Source organism: Capsella rubella, unplaced genomic scaffold, assembly GCF_000375325.1.
Source record: "Capsella rubella cultivar Monte Gargano unplaced genomic scaffold, Caprub1_0 scaffold_3, whole genome shotgun sequence".
In the NCBI taxonomy this organism is placed as follows: Eukaryota; Viridiplantae; Streptophyta; class Magnoliopsida; order Brassicales; family Brassicaceae; genus Capsella; species Capsella rubella.
Window position 1 is genome coordinate 11,137,816 of NW_006238921.1, and position 18,591 is coordinate 11,156,406.

General features: G+C 34.9%; 3 protein-coding genes and 1 pseudogene across 3 annotated transcripts; 1 reads left to right on the forward strand and 3 right to left on the reverse strand.

Annotated features, from left to right (window-relative positions):
* The first annotated feature begins 3,347 nt into the window (after positions 1-3,347).
* Positions 3,348-5,051, forward strand: LOC17891829 (triphosphate tunel metalloenzyme 3). The gene is made up of 2 exons (XM_006298503.2): positions 3,348-4,066; positions 4,812-5,051. The coding sequence occupies exon 1, from the start codon at positions 3,442-3,444 to the stop codon at positions 4,060-4,062; it is 621 nt and encodes a 206-aa protein (XP_006298565.1). The 5' UTR covers positions 3,348-3,441; the 3' UTR covers positions 4,063-4,066; positions 4,812-5,051.
* A 764-nt stretch (positions 5,052-5,815) lies between these two features.
* LOC111831485 (phosphopantothenoylcysteine decarboxylase subunit VHS3) lies at positions 5,816-7,567 on the reverse strand. Its single transcript, XM_023785890.1, has 4 exons — positions 7,496-7,567; positions 7,266-7,384; positions 6,530-6,570; positions 5,816-6,429 (listed from the first exon to the last, which is right to left on the reverse strand). The coding sequence occupies exons 2-4, from the start codon at positions 7,380-7,382 to the stop codon at positions 6,078-6,080; spliced, it is 510 nt and encodes a 169-aa protein (XP_023641658.1). The 5' UTR covers positions 7,383-7,384; positions 7,496-7,567; the 3' UTR covers positions 5,816-6,077.
* A 1,527-nt stretch (positions 7,568-9,094) lies between these two features.
* Positions 9,095-12,282, reverse strand: LOC17893374. The gene is made up of 9 exons (XM_006300053.2): positions 12,044-12,282; positions 11,753-11,949; positions 11,060-11,241; positions 10,692-10,976; positions 10,548-10,606; positions 10,429-10,465; positions 10,277-10,348; positions 9,870-10,194; positions 9,095-9,632 (listed from the first exon to the last, which is right to left on the reverse strand). Exons 1-9 carry the CDS (start codon positions 12,126-12,128, stop codon positions 9,258-9,260), a joined length of 1,617 nt encoding a protein of 538 aa, XP_006300115.1. The 5' UTR covers positions 12,129-12,282; the 3' UTR covers positions 9,095-9,257.
* A 4,829-nt stretch (positions 12,283-17,111) lies between these two features.
* LOC111831524 lies at positions 17,112-18,209 on the reverse strand (annotated as a pseudogene).
* Positions 18,210-18,591: the final 382 nt, after the last annotated feature.

Sequence of the window (18,591 nt, forward strand, 5' to 3'; positions counted from 1 at the left end):
CATCCCCACCACGAAAGAGCATCGCCTATAAATGGGAATTCAAGAAGCCCACAATCCTGTATCATCTGATTAAAAGATAAGAACGAGGATGCATGTCTTAAAACCCCGCCTTTCTTTTCATGATTACCGCGTAATTCATTAAAATCCCCTAAAAGGAACCATGGTGTATCCCGCACTATCCCCAATCGTGTTATCCTTTCCCATACTTGATCTCTATTTTTAGGAACCGGGTCCCCATAAACAAAAGTTAAGTGAATTGTTTTACCTTTAAAACTTGTTTCCAAATCAATTAACCGATTACTCATATAAAGAACCGAAACATTAATATCATTATTATAAAATAAGGCTAAACCGCCACTACAACAAATAGGATCGACCGTAATTAAATTTTTGTAACCAAAATGACATTTAAATTTTTCCAAAAAAGAATTTGATTGTTTTGTTTCAGCCAAAAACAAAAAATCAGGCCTATGTTTCTTCCATAAATCCCTTAGGTACCCAATTGTCGCCTTATTACCCAATCCTTGAACATTCCAACTTAAAACCTTCATTTAGTAGCAGCATGTTTTGGTGGCTTAATCCCACCGTTTGCCCCTTTGTCCCCATCCTGAGCCTTGGAGCTGCCCTCGCCTTCAGCGTTGTCGTCACTTTTTGGAGCTGGACGTTTGCGAGGAGAGACCAACATTTGAGCTAGGCGCTTCTTCGAGCTAACACCTTTGAGAGTTACTCCTTTAGCCTTCTTGGTCTTATCTCCACCCATCACCTCTTTACCAATACCCTTTAACTTCCCTTGAGCCTGAGGTTCGAGTTGCAGCTCCGCACTTGCAATCGAATCCCCCAAATTACCGAGAGAACCCACAGACTCCACAACCTCAGTAGCAAGCGACGCCAACACCATCGTAGCTTCCGCAATGAACTCCGACATTTCCAACTCTGATTGAGTGATTGGATGATCATCATCCCTACCCTCATCTCCCTCCCCAGCACCTTCAGAACCTTCCATGGCAATAACCTCCTCCGCGACATTAAGCTCCTCCTCAGCTACTAAAGATACTGCTTCTAGCTCCTCCAGGATTACATCCGTCAATAAATCCTCGTTTGCTTGCAACTGCGCTGCTGCTTCTACTGGAACCTCAACAAGTGCGGGCATTGGATCTGCCATCGCTTCCTCCGGAATCACAACTGCCGCAGTATCTCCCTCATCCTCCTGAAACAAAGCTTTCTGAACCGGTTTACGAGTTATAATCAACTCTACACCCTCTTGCACCCCATTGTTGGCCCTTAGTTGAGCTAAAGCCTCAGCTTCCGCTTCATCCGCTTGCCTGCGTTCATTATATTGAACATAGCTATGGTATCGGCGAGGACGACGGACCGGTTCCCCATGTGGATGTTCAGACCGAGATCTCTGACCCATCACCTTGTCCTTTTGTACCCCTTTGGATGAACCCGCTGCTTCCTTGCTCCATTTCTTATCATTTACTACCGCCCCTTTGAAACTTTGAAATTTTCTATCCCCTGTTACCAAACCATTCCCATCATCACGACCACTGCCCGACTCATGCTCCACCAGACCGCAGTGAGACTCATCATGGCAGAGACTGAAGCAGACTCGGCAATAGCCAAAAAGTCTTTCATACCGCAGTGAAACCCTAGCCACCTCTCCATTGTCAAACTCGACCTCTGTTTCAAAACAAAGAGGTCTCAAACCATCAATCGTAACTTGAATCCGACCCAAATCAATATCCACCTTATGAACCAAGCCAATACCATCACCAACGCTCTGAAACGTCGGTTCAGCCCAGAACTGTAACGGGACACCCATCACCCGAACCCAGAAGGTTAAAGAAGAAGGGTATGATGGATCGACCGAAGGCTTCCACCGCACTAGGGAGACCATCCAGTGGTCGAAATGAAATGGCTCATTCTTCAGAACCGCTTCAATATCTTCCTCTCTATCGAAGTCGAACTGAAACTTGCCAAGACCCAAATCCGCCCCCACAACCCTCCCTTCCACTTGCCATATACGGGGCAACATGAAAAGCAAAGTCTTCATATCCTGCAAACGAGGATTCAGACACCGACCTATCACCGTATTAGCATAACCCGCTATCAATGCCGAATTGTCAAAATGAGGAACCTTGACTCTTTTCATTGGCATCACCGAACCAGATTTCTTCCCCGCTAAACCTTTACCGAATTGAGAGACTTGAGACATCTCAGAGCCAAAGTAAAACCCAGAAACGAACAAGAGGATCACCGAAGAAAGGTAAAACAGCACTAGAACCAGATAAACCAGATAAACCAGAGATAGAAGAAAGGAATCGCTCTCAAGAAGATGAAACAAGGTGTGAAGCGTGGCAAGAACTCGTCGACGATTCCACTCTTTATACCCAACCGAAATTCCCAAACTTGGAGAGTACTCCGCATTTAACCCGATCTGTCCAACTTCGAGAATAAGGGAACGAAGATATCGTCCATCCCATTTGCTTTCCATAATCGCTTGATTCCATTGCCTACGGAATCCTGAGAGAATCGAAATTTTCCACTTTCCATACGAAAGAGGAAATGTTGAATCAGAGATTCGCTCTTCGTAATCCCACCATAATCGTTCATCGCCACTGATTCTGCTTTTAAGACCTCCCAAAAAATGACCCCCATATCGCCAATCTTCTTCGCTTCTGAGGATCCTTTGGAATAAAAGATCTTCCTCAAATCTTTCGATAGTAACCAAAACCTCTTTAAATACCAAAAACCAAGTGAGAATAAAAACTGTATACCATCGATCCCTGATAATAACCACTCTCAGACCGCAGATCCACCGAATAATGACCAAGATCTCACCAAACATGAAAGGGTTTCAAAACCCTAAATCGCCATCCGCCGCCCCCTCTCGCCTATACGAACTATGATCAACAATATGTTGTGTTGGACAAGTTTAATCCTTTTAAGATTGATTTATACAATATTAATAATTATTAAATATATTTCAATAAAATCAGTAAATCTTTAAAATACATAAAAATTTAAAAGTAAATAAATAAAAGTCCATCCAGTTTTTTTGTATTACGCAATATATGTGCTAGTTTCCTTTTTCTTTCTTTTTCATTTTCATATTTTAAAACGGGCTGGTTTTAAAACGGGCCGAGACAAATCCGTAATAGCAACTATATTGAAGACCATAACAAAAAAACAAAAACATGAGATTGCAGAGTGGTTCGGTCAGGTCGCTTGATTGGTTCTGAAATGTTGAGAAGAAAACCCACAAAAATCCAACTCAAAATCGAAGACCGCGACGAGCTTGAACAGTCACGCAAATCTCAGCCACCCACCACCACCACCACCGCCGCCGCAGCTTCCTCCTCTCTCCTCCACCTTATAGACCCAAAACACAAAAACCCATCTTCCAAATCCGACAGAATCGGTCTCTCTTGAATAACCTCCATGGAAGTCGAAGTCAAGCTCCGTCTTTTAACCGCCGCTGCTCATCTCCGTCTCACCACTCTTCTAACTCCTTTCCACCTCAAAACCCTTCACCAACGCAACATCTTCTTCGACACACCCAAAAACGATCTCTCCCTCCGCCGCGCCGTCCTCCGTCTCCGCTTCCTTCAAAACGCTGCCGTTTCGTCTCCGCCTCGTTGTATTGTATCTCTCAAGGCGAAACCAACTCTTGCTAATGGGATTAGCCGTGTGGAGGAAGATGAAGAGGAGATTGATTATGGGATTGGTGAAGAATGTGTTGATTCACCGGATAAGCTCTCAGCCGTTGGATCTAGGGTTTTGAAAAGGGTTCAAGAGGAGTATGGGTTTAAAGACTTTCTAGGGTTTGTTTGTTTAGGTGGGTTTGAGAATGTTAGGAATGTGTATGAGTGGAGAGGTGTGAAACTTGAGGTTGATGAGACTAAGTATGCTTTTGGGAAATGTTTTGAGATTGAATGTGAAACAGAGGAACCAGAGCGTGTTAAGACTATGATTGAGGAGTTTCTTACAGAGAGCAAGATTGAGTTTTCGAATTCGGACATGACCAAGTTTGCTGTTTTTCGTTCAGGAAAGCTTCCTTGACATGGTTAGTCTCTCTTAATCTCTGTGGTTAGCTTGTTTGTTTGTTGTATTGGTACTTAAATCTTTTGAAGTCAAGATTGGATTATGAAGAAATGGTTTCTAGTATAGAATGGTTAGCTTTCGATGTTTCGATTGAACATGTTAGTAAACGCTAGAGTGTTATCTTTTGAAGTGAAGTTGGGGTTTTGAAGAATTGATTTCCATTAGATTATTGTATAGAGTGTCCTTTTTATAGATACGTCTTAAACATTTCAGTATGATGTCTTGTTAGTTTGTTTGCTTGGTCTGAAGGACCTTTGTATATACTATTCTGATTCATATATCTGTCAGAGATGCCTAAAATGGTGTAACTCTTCTATTAATATGTATTGCTAAATAACTTCATATCCATTTTGTGGATTGCTTTGTGGAATCTTCATATGGATGCTTTGATACAATTTTGGTTTACCTTGTTTGGTTTCATTTTCTGAAAATTTCATTTTATAGATACGTCTTAAACGTTTCAGTATGATGTCTTGTTAGTTTGTTTGCTGGTCTGATGGACCAAAGTTTGCATCTTGATGTGTATATGCTATACCCTGATTCATGTATATGTCAGAGACGCCAAGACTGGTTTAACTCTTCTATCAATATGTATTACTACTTATCTTCATATCCATTTTGTGGAATGCTTTGAAGAGACTCATACAATTTTGGTTTACCTTGTTTGGTTCCATATGATCTAATTTACTGTGTTGTGTGTTGAATAGGTGGGAAGAAGAATGGCTTCTTGGTTCATGGATTTTGGGCATCAGCATGATTAACTTTAAATTAATGGCCAGCTGCAAGAATAATTACTATTGAACTAGATGATCACATTGTACCATTTCTCAATGTCTTTTTCATTCTCTCTAAGTTTAAGGATTGTTTCCTGAGCCTTAGTATTACTTTGGAATTGTGTTTTTTTTTTCTCTTTCTGTAAATTTAATTTCAACCAAAGCTTTCGCACCTGTGGGATGACAAATGTTAACACTTTACATAGAGAGAACCTAATGATGGAGACAAAATGTAGGGTTTAGATTAGGATTCGTTAAACAGCTGAAATAAAATTCAAAAAGGCCCCTTATGTGTTTGCATTTGTTTGGTTCGATCGTCAGCTGGTTGGAGGGTTGTCTCGTTTCTTGTCTCTACAAATAAAAACCTGATCGATGTCTGGTCGGTTCAAAGGCTTCTAATTAGGTGTTCAAGGTTGTTGCTTTCGACATCGTCGCTTTCTGAAGATTTGTGTAGGATTAGACTACATGACTTGGTTCGTCCTTGCCGGAATAGAAGTCTAGGTTTCCCTAGTTGCGTCGCTAAGTGATTGGCTTTGATTATCTTGGTCCGTGGAACTTCGAATTTCAGTTCTTAAACCATAGAGTTTCGGTTTAGTCTTTTGTTCATTGGTTCTTCCTTTGTTGGTTTTCACTTTCTTTTATCCGTCTTGCTTCCCTTGTTTGGGCTTTGTTACCGAAGATAATTTGTGGATTACGAAAATTTGAAATAATTTCCAAAATTGGATAATAAAAAGAAATATGTATCAAATTTCCGTCCTAAACACTAACGATAAGTGTTTTGTTCGCTAAGACGCTCAGTAATGAAGCGACAGAACCTTTTGGCACAAGTGTCCTCTTGTATACTTTACATGTTCGATTAGATTTCTCCCACTTGAATGCTCTAATTATAAAGGCTACAACTACGCAACAATGGCAAGAGAAATAGCAACAGCAACCAAGAAAACTACAAAGCACGGTGGGCATTCATACCTCTAACCATAAGCAAATGTAGAAACAAGAAAAGAAGAAGAGACCAAAACATTCTAAACACAGAAGATGACTAAAAATCCACATAGAAAAATCACACATAACCAACACAAGATGAAATTTCAATAAGAGGACGAGAAGTATCCCTAGACTACTTAAACCAACACATAGCATCATCATCCTCTTCAAGTCTTAACCATATCCAAAGCACAAACATTTGTTAAACTCATGATTTCATTTTCTCTTCTTAGAAGGAGGCTGACGAACATCGTCATCGTCTTCCTCATCCTCGTCTTCTTCCTCATCCTCGTTGTCCTCATCTCCATCGTCATCATTATCACCCTCCTCATCATCATCGTCATCATCATCATCACTTTCTCCTCCACCACCGTTGGCCACTGGATCATCCTCTGGATCAGCTTCTTCCCCTTCATCCCCTGAGAAATCTTCATCATTAGCATCATCCTCATCGTCGTCATCCTCATCAGCGTCTTCATCATCATCATCATCATCGTCGTCACTGTCACTGCCATCTTTGTTTTCCTCAACACGGCTTCCTCTTTTGTAACCCTCCTTCAGAGACAACCTAGAGAAAACATGAATACAGATTGTTTCATATATGATACAAATCTTTCACCTCTGAAAATACAAAGGGGAAGACAAGAAAAGGACTGTCCCAGACTCACCTCTGGTCAACAGCAATCAAACCCATCAGCAAAGATTCTGCCTGAGACAATTACACAAGAATGCTTGTTAAAATAGGAAGAATATGATAAAGATGTGATGCATTAATGCAAGATTCATCGAAAAGCGAAGTTCATGCTCCAACAAGGTAAGCAAATAACAACAACCAACACTAAAAAAAACCTAAACTTTCATTCATTGTGTATGGATCTAAACTTGCAAAGTAGAACTTCATTTGTGTTCTGCTTTATTAATTACCCAACTCGAATAACACATCCTTATTGCAAAGAAACAAACAATGAATGAACAACAATTGGCTAAACCCACAAGATAATAAAAGTGACCAATTAACAAAAAGAGTGGCACTGGACATTTGTTACTAAGCTACATTCAACTTCATAGTCAAAAGACTCCTCTAGAACCGTTAAAACACAAGACCATAGTAACAGAGAGTGCTTTAAACTTGCACATAGCTAAACTCAAACCAAAACAACATCAGCACAAAGTCTAGACCCTAGGAAAAGCTTAGCACAAAGCAATTTCTCAATCTATAAACCTTAAATTAAGACAATTCCAACAGAACAGGAAGTACAAAACAAGAGAAGAAGAATCCCTAATGTTCTTTGCAAATCAATACAACACAACAACCACAACTACAAAATCCTAACAGAGAAACAAAGCAAATCTACAAGAAGACTGATAAAAAAAACCAAAACCCAAAAAAAAACTTGTCTTTACCACAAGGAGCAGACAAGCCAGATTCTTTCCGACGAGGATGAGAAGAGACTCAGTGACAGAGCAAGCCCATGTCTGTTGACTCTGCGTTACCATTGACCCAGCAGCAACCACTTCCATATCTACTCGAAATTGAAGACAAAAACACTCTTGTAAGAGATGAGAAGACAGAAAGTGTTAAACTTTAACAAAAGCTTTCTACAGGAGACCAAGAGACAGGGAGAGGAGAGAACCTGAATAGCTTATGTGTCTAGATCCGGTCAAGGTAAACCCTAGATTTTGGTACGACTAGGGTTTTTTTTTTTTTTTTTTTTTTTTTTTTTTTTTTTTGTCTTTGAGGTTAGATTTGATTTTATAGATAGATTAATTGCTATGTCGACATATGATAAAAAAAAAGTTTTTTGATTGGTGAAATCTAGATTTTTATGCTGATTATTTAAGAGCATTTGGTTTTTTGATTAGTGAAATCTATATTTTTATCCTGATTATTGAAGAAAATTAAGTTTTTTTTTTAATTAGTGAAATCTATATTTTTATCCTGATTATTTAAGAAAATTAAATAATTTAGTTTTTTGTATCTATATTAGTATTTTTGAATTATATTTTAAAGAATAAATTTTATTTTGTAAATAATTGAAATATCACTGATTAAAAAAAAATTGGGAAGCTTATTAAGAGTATATTTGTGATACTTATCTACTATCCTTGAAAAAAAAATTAAAATGTCAAATATAAAATTTTAAATAACCATACAATTTTTCATAATTAATAATATGGGTTTTTAAATTATTATTTTTTTTTTTTTTTTAGGTTCTCCTATCGACTATCGTCTTTGTTTTATTTTTATTTTTAGTTAATTTGAATCATCTATCATACATAAAATAAATAAAACTCTATATATTTTTTCTACAAATGTTGTGATTCATATTTTTAGGAATGTACACATATTTCTCAATCAATGACGAAAATATGTGGTTAACGTCTCACATCAGCTGAAAATAGATGATTTAGAATCGTATTATAAATAAAACAAAAATGAGTTCAAATCTAAAACAAGAAGTTTGACTCAATAAGCATCCAAATTTAAAAACTTGTATTTGGTTCTTTAGTTGAACAGTTTCATTATACCAAATATAATGATTTAAAGTTTTAAATATTATTATTGCTATATTTATATACCTATACAATATATGAATTATTCTACACCAATAACTAAAAAATCCCGAAAAACTGAAAACATCCGAATAACCGAACTGAAAACCCAAATTTATTTGAATGCGCAAAGACTAGAAATTTTTTTTGCAAGACTTGAAATTATCCGAAGCATATCAGAAATATCCCAAATACTCGAATTTTTTTTAGAACCGAAACCAAAAAGATACCCAAAAATATTTCGATTCTAGACCGGTTTCTTGTTCAAAGAACCAAACTAACCAAAATAAAGACGAACCAAACCCCAACAAAACCAAAATTCTTAAAAAAACCGAATTGATACTAAACTTAATATCCAAAATCCGCTAAATAAGAAAAAAAGAAAAGAAAAAAGAACATCATGAAGTTTATTGGCAATGGTTATAACTTATTAGGAGGTGATGGCTTCTCATGATCAAGTTCTCCTTGAAGGAGACTATAGCTCAAGAGTCACCAATCTTTAGGTGTTATACTGGAAACCTAATGATACTATACTGGTGTGATGGAAACTAAAGTTACAAGATGAAACACCAATCTACTTAAAAGTCTACAGGGAAGCAAATTTTGTCATAACGTAATCCAAAAGATCTGCTGCTAATGATTTTTCAAGACCAATAACACTAAAGATTTGCGAGAAAGAAAACAAAAAAAAAAACAAAATTTCAAAATATAGTTCCACAAAAGCAATATAAAAAAGTATAAATGACAATCAAAGATTCCTCACATCAGTTACTACACATAAGATCCACCAAACTGTCACACATAATGTACACAGTAAACCTGCAAAAGAAGATAATAACCAACTCAATGGCCCTTGCTTCTTGGATCTTCAGAGTGCATAGCATTGTAGTCTTTTGTATAAACCCGGTGCCTCCTCTCTCGCGCGTATATAACCCAAAACACCAAAGACAACATTACACCAGCAGATACCAAGACAAGACCCACATAGATCCATTTTGTGTATCTCTTCAGTCCAGGGCAATGATCTCTTTCTATATCGGTGAATGTAGACCTCACGAAGTCGCACCCTTGCAGGTCTGCCAAGAATGGACCGTATTTGTATAGACCATAGCTTACATTAACTCCTGCAGCCATCTGGTCATAAAGCTTTGGGGTCAAACGTCCTTGTGTGCTACATGTTCCCGGTGTTACGATTTGGCAAGTGAAGCTCCTCCACACCTGCATAAATACAAAACATAAGACAGACTGTGATAAAAGATTTCCCTTTTCTTGATTTCAAAACTGCATTAAGTGTCGTTGTGAGACTCATCTAAACGAAGAGAGAGTTTTAGAGGTTTATCGGTTTGACAACTAGAGAAAGGCTTTGAGAGTTTTTGGTTTTGTTTGAATCTTTTGATTTCAGTTTCTAGTTGTGATTCTGAATTCAGAAATATATAGATGGAAACTTAGATTTACCTCTGTGGCATTGTTCAGATGAACCTCACCAGGCTGGCACTGTTTGTCTGAAAGATCCGCGTTGAAGGGGTTACATAAAAGGGGCATTAGAGGACCGGACTGGTTGTAATACAAGGGCCGCATCTGAGGTGGGAGGTTCCTGTTGGCCATATTGCGGATGGCATTGTCAAGAAGGTTGACCAACTGGTATGTCACAAGCTTAGACCGAGTCAATGTTTCTCTCGCGGTTGCATTATCAACACAAGGTAGGATATCGTCTAGAGCCGTGTGAGCTGTTGGGTGTTGGACCCATTGGTCCATGGCAACACACGTATCCCCTACAACACTGACAAAGTAGAAAACCTTTTTTTTTGAGAAAGCTTTCAATGCATTGAGTAGACTAATGGTAAAGAGAGAACAGAACTCACTTGTGAAGAAGCAGAAATGCACCACACAAGATGAAGGTACCCGTGACGAGAATCCAACCAAGGATCACCAACCTACACATTGATAATCACAAAAATTTCAACAAAGACGGGAATCAACATAAACCGGAACATATGAATGAGAATTCACTTACGTGTACACAAGGCACTGCAGTCCAAAGATAGAGAGAACTGTAAAAAAATCACAATGAGAGTTTGTAATCAATAATAACTCTTAGACATTTTCTGATGCATATAAGTCTAGACGACTTACGAAATCCAATAAACGCAAGGAAAAGCATCACAGCAGCGATGATGACGAGCGCAAGTCTCCTGTAATAAATAGAGAAACACAAATCATAAGCAAGAATGTGATAAACAGATGAAAGATAACAACAATATGGTACTGTATTTTTACATGTTGTCTAAGACATTTTGAATCTTGTCTTGATTCTCCATTGTTTTAACAGAAAGAGTTGTAGCAGAGGAGTTAATCTTTCCCTGTATGTTATCGATGCTCGACAGAACATCCTGTGGTAGAAAGGTGGCTTGCACATCCACCTTCTTAGCAGCATTGAGATAATCTGACACATTCCTGAGGTTTTCTGATGTGAGATTTGCCTGACTCACTACATAGTCCAAAGTATCTGTTGTGCTAGCATGAAACTTCCCTTGACCAGTGTAAAGGAAAACACATCCTATACTGTAAGATCAAACACCAACATATAAGGGATAGTAACAATGATGACAATAGAAGACCAAAGTAAAAGAGAGAATGAGACTTACATTGCGGCAATTGTGAACGCTATGAGGAGGATAAGGGATAGAGCATAAGCAATCCGAGAATAGCCGTAAGGTTGACGGGCACAGCAGCAATAACAAAGGCAAATCAGAGACAACGATAGCCCGAAGAACACAAACCAGACTCCTGCTATTATAATGAAAGGCGCTGCCGTGTAACCAACAGACTGCACCACAAGCAATGAATGAGAAAGATTGTATTGGTCAAAAGTATATAACTCACATCTTTCATTCATATAAGCATAAAACTGATACAAACAAGAATGCTACTCCAATTTCATTAAGATGAAAAATTTATCATTTGGTTTCAAAAAGAAACTGTACTAATCAAGAAGGCTAGTCATTGAGCATAAATACACCTATAAACAAAATCAAACTTGACTTACCTAGAGATTTGATAGTAAAGATGAAAACTTTAAATCAAAATATAGAATTCTACGAAGAACCCAAATCAAACCAAAACTAGTTGTATCCTAATCCACTGTTTAATTCAATAGTAAACATAATTACACCTCAAAAGTTAAAAACAATCAAAACTCCACTAAGCCAAATCGTTACTAAAGATGAAAACTTTAAGAATCCAAGAACCACCCAAGTCAAAATGAAGCATACCCAACTTGGCAAGAGAGAGATTTTACATACACACCCAACAAAAGAAAAAAGTTTTGGACCACTCACAGTCCAATAATGAGAATTGCTTATATTCCATCCACCAGTGTAGAGCTTGAAATTATCTTGAGGATCTTTTCTTTTGGTTTTCTTTGCAGCCAAAATCAAAGATGAGTTTACTGCAGCTTCCTCTGCAATAACTCTTTCTATTACACTTGTTGTCCTGATCCATTCTTCTACACCTCTTCCTTCTTCGTTACCAACCCCTAAAACAATCCAAAACCCAAATTAACAAATCTTTTTAAAGAACTGAATCTATACGATAATAAATGAAGTACATTAAAAAAAAAATGTTATTACCAGTGGCGGCGACAAGAAGAAGCGAAGAAAGAACACAACACACAAGTATAAACACTTCTCTTTTGTTAGATCTGGAACACAACATTATGTTTGGTTTGTTTTTTACTCTCTCTGTTTTTTTTTTTTTTACAAAAGAAATGTTTTATTCTTGATGATCGTGTTTGAGAAAACAATGGGGTCACGTTAAGAACACGATTGATTTTGAGAGCCGACGCGGTTCTCTTTTTTTTTTTGTTTCTCTTCCTCGAATCATCCATCATCGGGAGTTTTGATGATAATTGATTTTTTTTTTTTTAATGTTCCAAATAAATTTTCATCAAATTGTTTTTTAATGTTCATTATTAAAAAGATGTTCCAGCGAATTTAAATTCTTTTGGTAATTTAATTCAATTTTTTTAACAAAGCATCAAATTTTTATATGGTTTCAAATCAGGAATAGAATTTTTTGTTTTAGTGTTTAAATATTAAAACTTGTTGTATAATTATAATTAAATTACTAGAATCATAACATGATTTTTAATAAAGCATCATTTTATTATTTATATATGGTTTCATATCAGGAATAGAATATTTTGTATTAGTGTTTAAATAATCAACACTTGTTCTATAATTATAATCAAATTTACTAGACACATACACATGATTTAATAAAGCATAATTAATTTTATATGGTTTCAAATCAGGAATAGAATATTTTGTTTTAGAATTTTAATGTTTAAATAATCAAAACTTGATGTATAATTATATTAAATTTACTAGAAACATACACATGATTTGTCTAAGTTATGTCCACGCGTCATAAAGCAAATCTTTGAGAATAAAGACTTGTTGTTGGACGTGACAGAGATATTTTATCTTTTTTTTTTTTTTTTGTCACAACTGTCATTTTGTTCGGTTCGAGTTTCGTATTCAATAGACAATTCAAAGAAGATTTTTTTTTTTTTGGTTTGTGAATCCATTGAGAAGTGAACATGTGTTTGATCTTAAATCTTATGTTATCTTCTCTCCAATAGCTTTAGGCCGTGTTCTTGTTCCGGTCATTGTCGCTGCGACTTGGTCCTGAACAAGGTTTTATAAACGATTGAACTGAACACGTATTTGGAAATAGCTAGTATAGTATAATATGAAGGATGAAATGAACATGTGTTCCTTCTTGATTAGGTTACTTCTCATGTTCTTTTTTTATATATATTTTATTTTACTTTTGTTTGGCCTTTACCTGTTTTTGCTTTTGTGACAAAGGTCAAGAAAATAAATAAATTTTAAAGAAAAAAAAAAGTAAAAGAAGAAAATGTAAAGGTACTTATACACTTTAGTTGATATGGACAATGTGATAAAATAAGTGCCCTATAGGTCAATAAAAACTAGATTAGGTATTTTGCTAATCACTTTTTTTGTGCTTAATATGCTCTCGAACTTTCGCCAAGAATCTAATTTTACATAAGAATAAAGCCACTCCTACGATCGTTTACCAGAATCGTAAAAACTATAAATTATCTTTTTTTTTTGATGATTATCATATGCAAAATCATTCTAACATAATTAGTTATCTTTATAAGAAAATTACAACACTTTTTTACTTTAGTGATATATATATTTGTAGACCAAATTGTAGTGATATAAATGAGTTTATTCAGTGATATTTTTTTTCCTAAGTAACACTTATTTTAATACTTTTTAAACAAAAGGTTCACATTCAATTATATAAGTTATAAACCAATCGGAAGCAAAACGAAAGTTAAAAAAAAAAAGGCTGAAACCAATTGAAACATATGACAATAACCTTGCCAAAGGTATCGGAGATCAGAGAGGATCTAGGTGAGCCATCAACCAAATCTCGCACTTGATGAATCCCATTGGTAGTTGTCGTGCATATTCTCACAAATAAATTTGGACAATCAGAGTTTCCACAAAATCCTTGACAGAATATTCTTTAGAAAATTGGTAGCTGTTTTCAAAGATGGTGTTTTTTAACATCTAGTACTCATCCGCCAAGATATGTTTGAGTGCCACCACCTTACAATAGGTTAAATTTATTTATTTTTGGTTGAAGAGGGGAGACCAAGGTCTTCCTTATTATTAAACTAAAAAACACTACAACCGAACATGTCGAGAGAACGTAATCCCCCAAGCATCATCGTCTAAAAGAGAAAGCATACAATTAGGACAAGAATCCAATAAAAATAAACCGAAAGGGTGAAAAAAGCATTGTTTGCCAACCCGTTGGCGAGACGGTTAGCCTCTCAATACACATGAGCAGGACCGGCCCTATGGTAAAGCAAATAAAGCAACAGCTTTAGGCCACATTATTTATAATTAACAAGGCCACATATGTATTGTTTTGATGGTTCAAAATAGTGTTATTTACCTTTTTAATGGTCCATCTAACATTATATTTTAAAAGTACAGTTCCTTTCTTAGACTCTTGGTCTCTTATCACGTAACTATTATTTTGTTGTTCTTTATTTTTCTTCTATTTTTATTTTCATTTTTCTAAATTTCTAAATCTATCATCCTAAATGTTTACTTTACACTTTAAATTATTTTCTAAAAAGCCAATAATACTACAAAAAATGAGAGGAATTTTCCACTATTTAGAATTCAATGAATTTGATAGGAAAAATTAGAAAATGTTAAAATATCTAACCAACTTTTGTAATTATACTACCTAATTATTTACAAAATATAATTAAGATAATTAGATACATATATATATATATATAATCTATAAAATAACTTTTATCATGTGTCAATATATAGGTTGGACATATTCTTTTTTGAAAAATAAATTTGAAACATATTTTTATTTTTTTCCGAAAATTTCAATGTAACTAATTATTTTTTGTATACTAAATATTAAGGCTATTTATAAAAATGCTTTAGGCCACAAAATGTTTAGGACCGGCCCTGCACATGAGAGATATGAACTGTCTAGTCATTCGTAAGAAAGCCATATCACAAGCGTATTAGGAACGACAAGGGATGAGTGTCACTTATCCATGTCGTTAAGAAACCAACTACCAACTCTGAATCTACTTCGAGCTCCAATTGAGAAATGCCCATTTTCATGCTACACAAAGCCCATAATAGACCCCCATAACTATGCTCGTGGTGCTGAACAAAACCCTATATTATTATAGGTTAAGCCATACAGCCATCATCCCTCCACATCCTACCAAATTCCCCCTGCTGTAGCTAACCCGGGATTTTCCCTAGACCATCCATGTTAAGCTTTATCCAACCTACTTGCGGTGGAGACCAACCAATTTGCCTCTCAAGCCTCGTTGGTGCTATCGTTCCCACACGTGACACTAAATGAGCTTTATGTACCTCACTCGAGTGTTACAATACGTTGAATTACGAAACTAAACAAAAACTATAATTATAGTTTTCTTACACCACAGTGTAATGAAATCAAAGATTAATTATAAATTTGTTCCACCACATAGTAATGAAATCCGATATTTCATTAATTGGAAGTGTATATATTATTGTTATAAAATCTTTAAACATATATTAAGAGTCTCATAATATAAAAAAAACAAGTGAACTAGCATATGATATTCAACCACCAAGTCATGGTTTATTTAGTTTATAAGTTATAATTAGAACATGTAGATTCGTTGGTATAAATCAGAAAAATCTTTTAAAAAATTTTCTCAAATAGAAAAATATGCAATACATTTTTTTTTTTGGAGAGCTGATTGAAATTTCTTTTTTTTTTTTGGGGGAAGAAGAGAGAGGAAGACAAATGTTTCTCCTAATTTACTTATTAAAAATTTGTCATATTATAATCGAACATGACGTGCAAACTCAGCTGATTGAAAGTTATTATAAAATTAAAAATTGAGCTATCTAAATAATGTGCAGCCTGCATATTTTTTATAGGTTTTTTTTGGTTTTTTATATTATGTTTGTCAACTTAGTAAACTATGATCGATAGTGTATAAGCTTAGTGTAAAGTTCAATGTTATATTTGGTGATGAACTGACCAAAAAAACAAAAGATTTTACCATTTGGTGATGAACTTCTCAATTCTATTGATTTAAAATCAATACGATAAAGTAGAATGATTGACTATTTGTATAGGAACATCCAGGTTTCTTAGTTGACTTGGTTATGAAAACCAACATGTTCACAATCATCTGTATTTCAAATTTTTTTAATATAATTTGTTTTATTTTCTTCTTTCTTCCTGACAACACTTTACTTTTGTTTTCTCATTGGAAAAACAATTCTAAATGCACATGTAGCGTTAACTTGCTGCGCGCCGATGTAGTCACACTTGTCCATTTACGTGAATGTCATCTAATATTATTGATAATTATTTGGGAAAATACTGTGGACAAGCAAGAATAAAATTTTGATGGGTGCAAAAATCATACTTAAAGATACTAAACACATTTACGAACGTAGTTTATGTTCACCCATTATCTTGAAACCTTTTTTTTATCACTGTTTCATTGGTTACATCTTCTAATATATTTGTTTCGATATAAAAAAAATGAAGCAAACTCTTAAAAACTTATCATTACTGCAATTACGTCGAATAGTTTTCACAATTTTCATTTCTGAAAAATATCTTTCGATAATAACAGTTCAAGTTAAAGTTAACTTTAAAAACCTATAAACTAGAGAATGAGAAAGTCTTTTTTTTTTCTTTTTTGCTTTAAATTTTTATAAAGTGCAAACATCTTACAAGGTTAAAAAGAAAATTGGCACATAAACCCAAAAACATACACGGTCCAAAGACCCAGAAAGGTACTCATCTCCCAATATTTAGAAGGCTGCCTGAACAATCCAAGATGCGCATGCCCATGAGACAACTAGAAAAGCCCCAATGGAAAACCTTACCTTAATGAGACAAGACCCAACAAGCTTCTAAACCATATTAGCGAGGTTGATAATAGGTGAACCAAGTGTCCAGCAAAGTTGTGTCCTGGTTTTTACCATCTCAATGAACTTCACAACTTAATTGGTTGAGAAAGTTTTTTCCTGGTTTCTACATTCTCCGTGCTAGGTCTCCACGATTTCACATCTTAGAAAACCATTATTATCTTTTTACACATTAACAATATAAAATATCAAGTTGATATTCACTCTATACGACTAAAATCTTTAGGATAAAATTCAGTCAAAGTCAATAACTTCTTTTTATCAAACTCATGGAATGAATCAATAAGATTTAAAGCTGATGTGCAAATACATAATTCAGAGTTTGTCTCTTTAAATCAATCATTAAACTCTTAAAATTGCATATCTAAAACGAAATAAAAACAAGTTACCTGGTAATGATGCAAATTGGTGATGCTAGTCTTTTTACATGACTTCCATGAATCAATGAAGTTTTCCTCCATGTTGAGAATCTCAATGTTTTGTTTGTCACAAAAATCTATAAATTAAACTTTTCCACAAAAGAATTTCATCCACTATTCTTAACTTTGGTAGTTCTCCCATTGTGGATTCAACTTATGAGATAGCTTTTATGATGTCTTGATCTTTGGGTTTGAATATCCATCGATAAATTTTCTGTTAGTCCTAGACTAAGCAACATCAAGTGTAGATAGAATACACACTCAAAAGTATGAATGTATTTGAGAAGATTATTTGTTTGACTTCTTCGGGCATTGTCTATACCTTTATCTTGGACATACTCAAGTACCTTAATCGTAGAAGAAAACAACTCTACTAACCGCAAGAATTTGTAATAATGAGATCCCCACCGTGTCGTTCAAGGTGTTTGAAGTGAAGACTCTTGATTCAACCCTTTTCCAGTGTTAATCTCACTACTACTTATTCCTTTCTCAATTTCATCCCGATAAATTTCCCGCATCATATCCTTTCTTATGCATAAGCTATAACCACATTCACAAACAAAGAAATCTTATCGAAGAAATCTCCAACTTCAAATTGTGTCTTGGAAATCTAAACAACAACCAATTAAAGTTGGTGAGAAAACAGTGTACATAGTATACCGACTTCACATTGTGTCTTGGACATAATATTCGTTTACATAGTATAATTTCATATTAAAATATTTTGTGAGTTATACTATAGTAGACGTACAACCCATAAAAATATCTATAATCATAATTATATAAATTATAACCCGTTCTATCACATGACCCATGCTACACAATTATCAATAATACTTTAGTACATCCATTGTTTTTATCGTTTGAGTAATACATCCGTTTCTAAAAATTCGAATTGCAACATATGCAAAAAAATAAATATTTTTATCATACATATGTTTATGTAATAATATAAATTTTAAAAAAAATATCATATAAAGATGTTGGAGAAATATTTGATTTATTAGGGAGAGATTTTAGGAAACTTTGTTAAATGTAATAAATATTGATTTCTAATTTTGAAATTTTATTAAGATTTAATTACAAAATTTATCTTAAAACTTTTTTTATTAAATCAAATGACAAGGGTTTAATTATGAAAATATTACAAAATAAAAGGGTACAACACAAAAGGTACTTAAAAAATGTTAATATAGACAATATCTTAACTAAACGTGATTCTCACGCTGATAC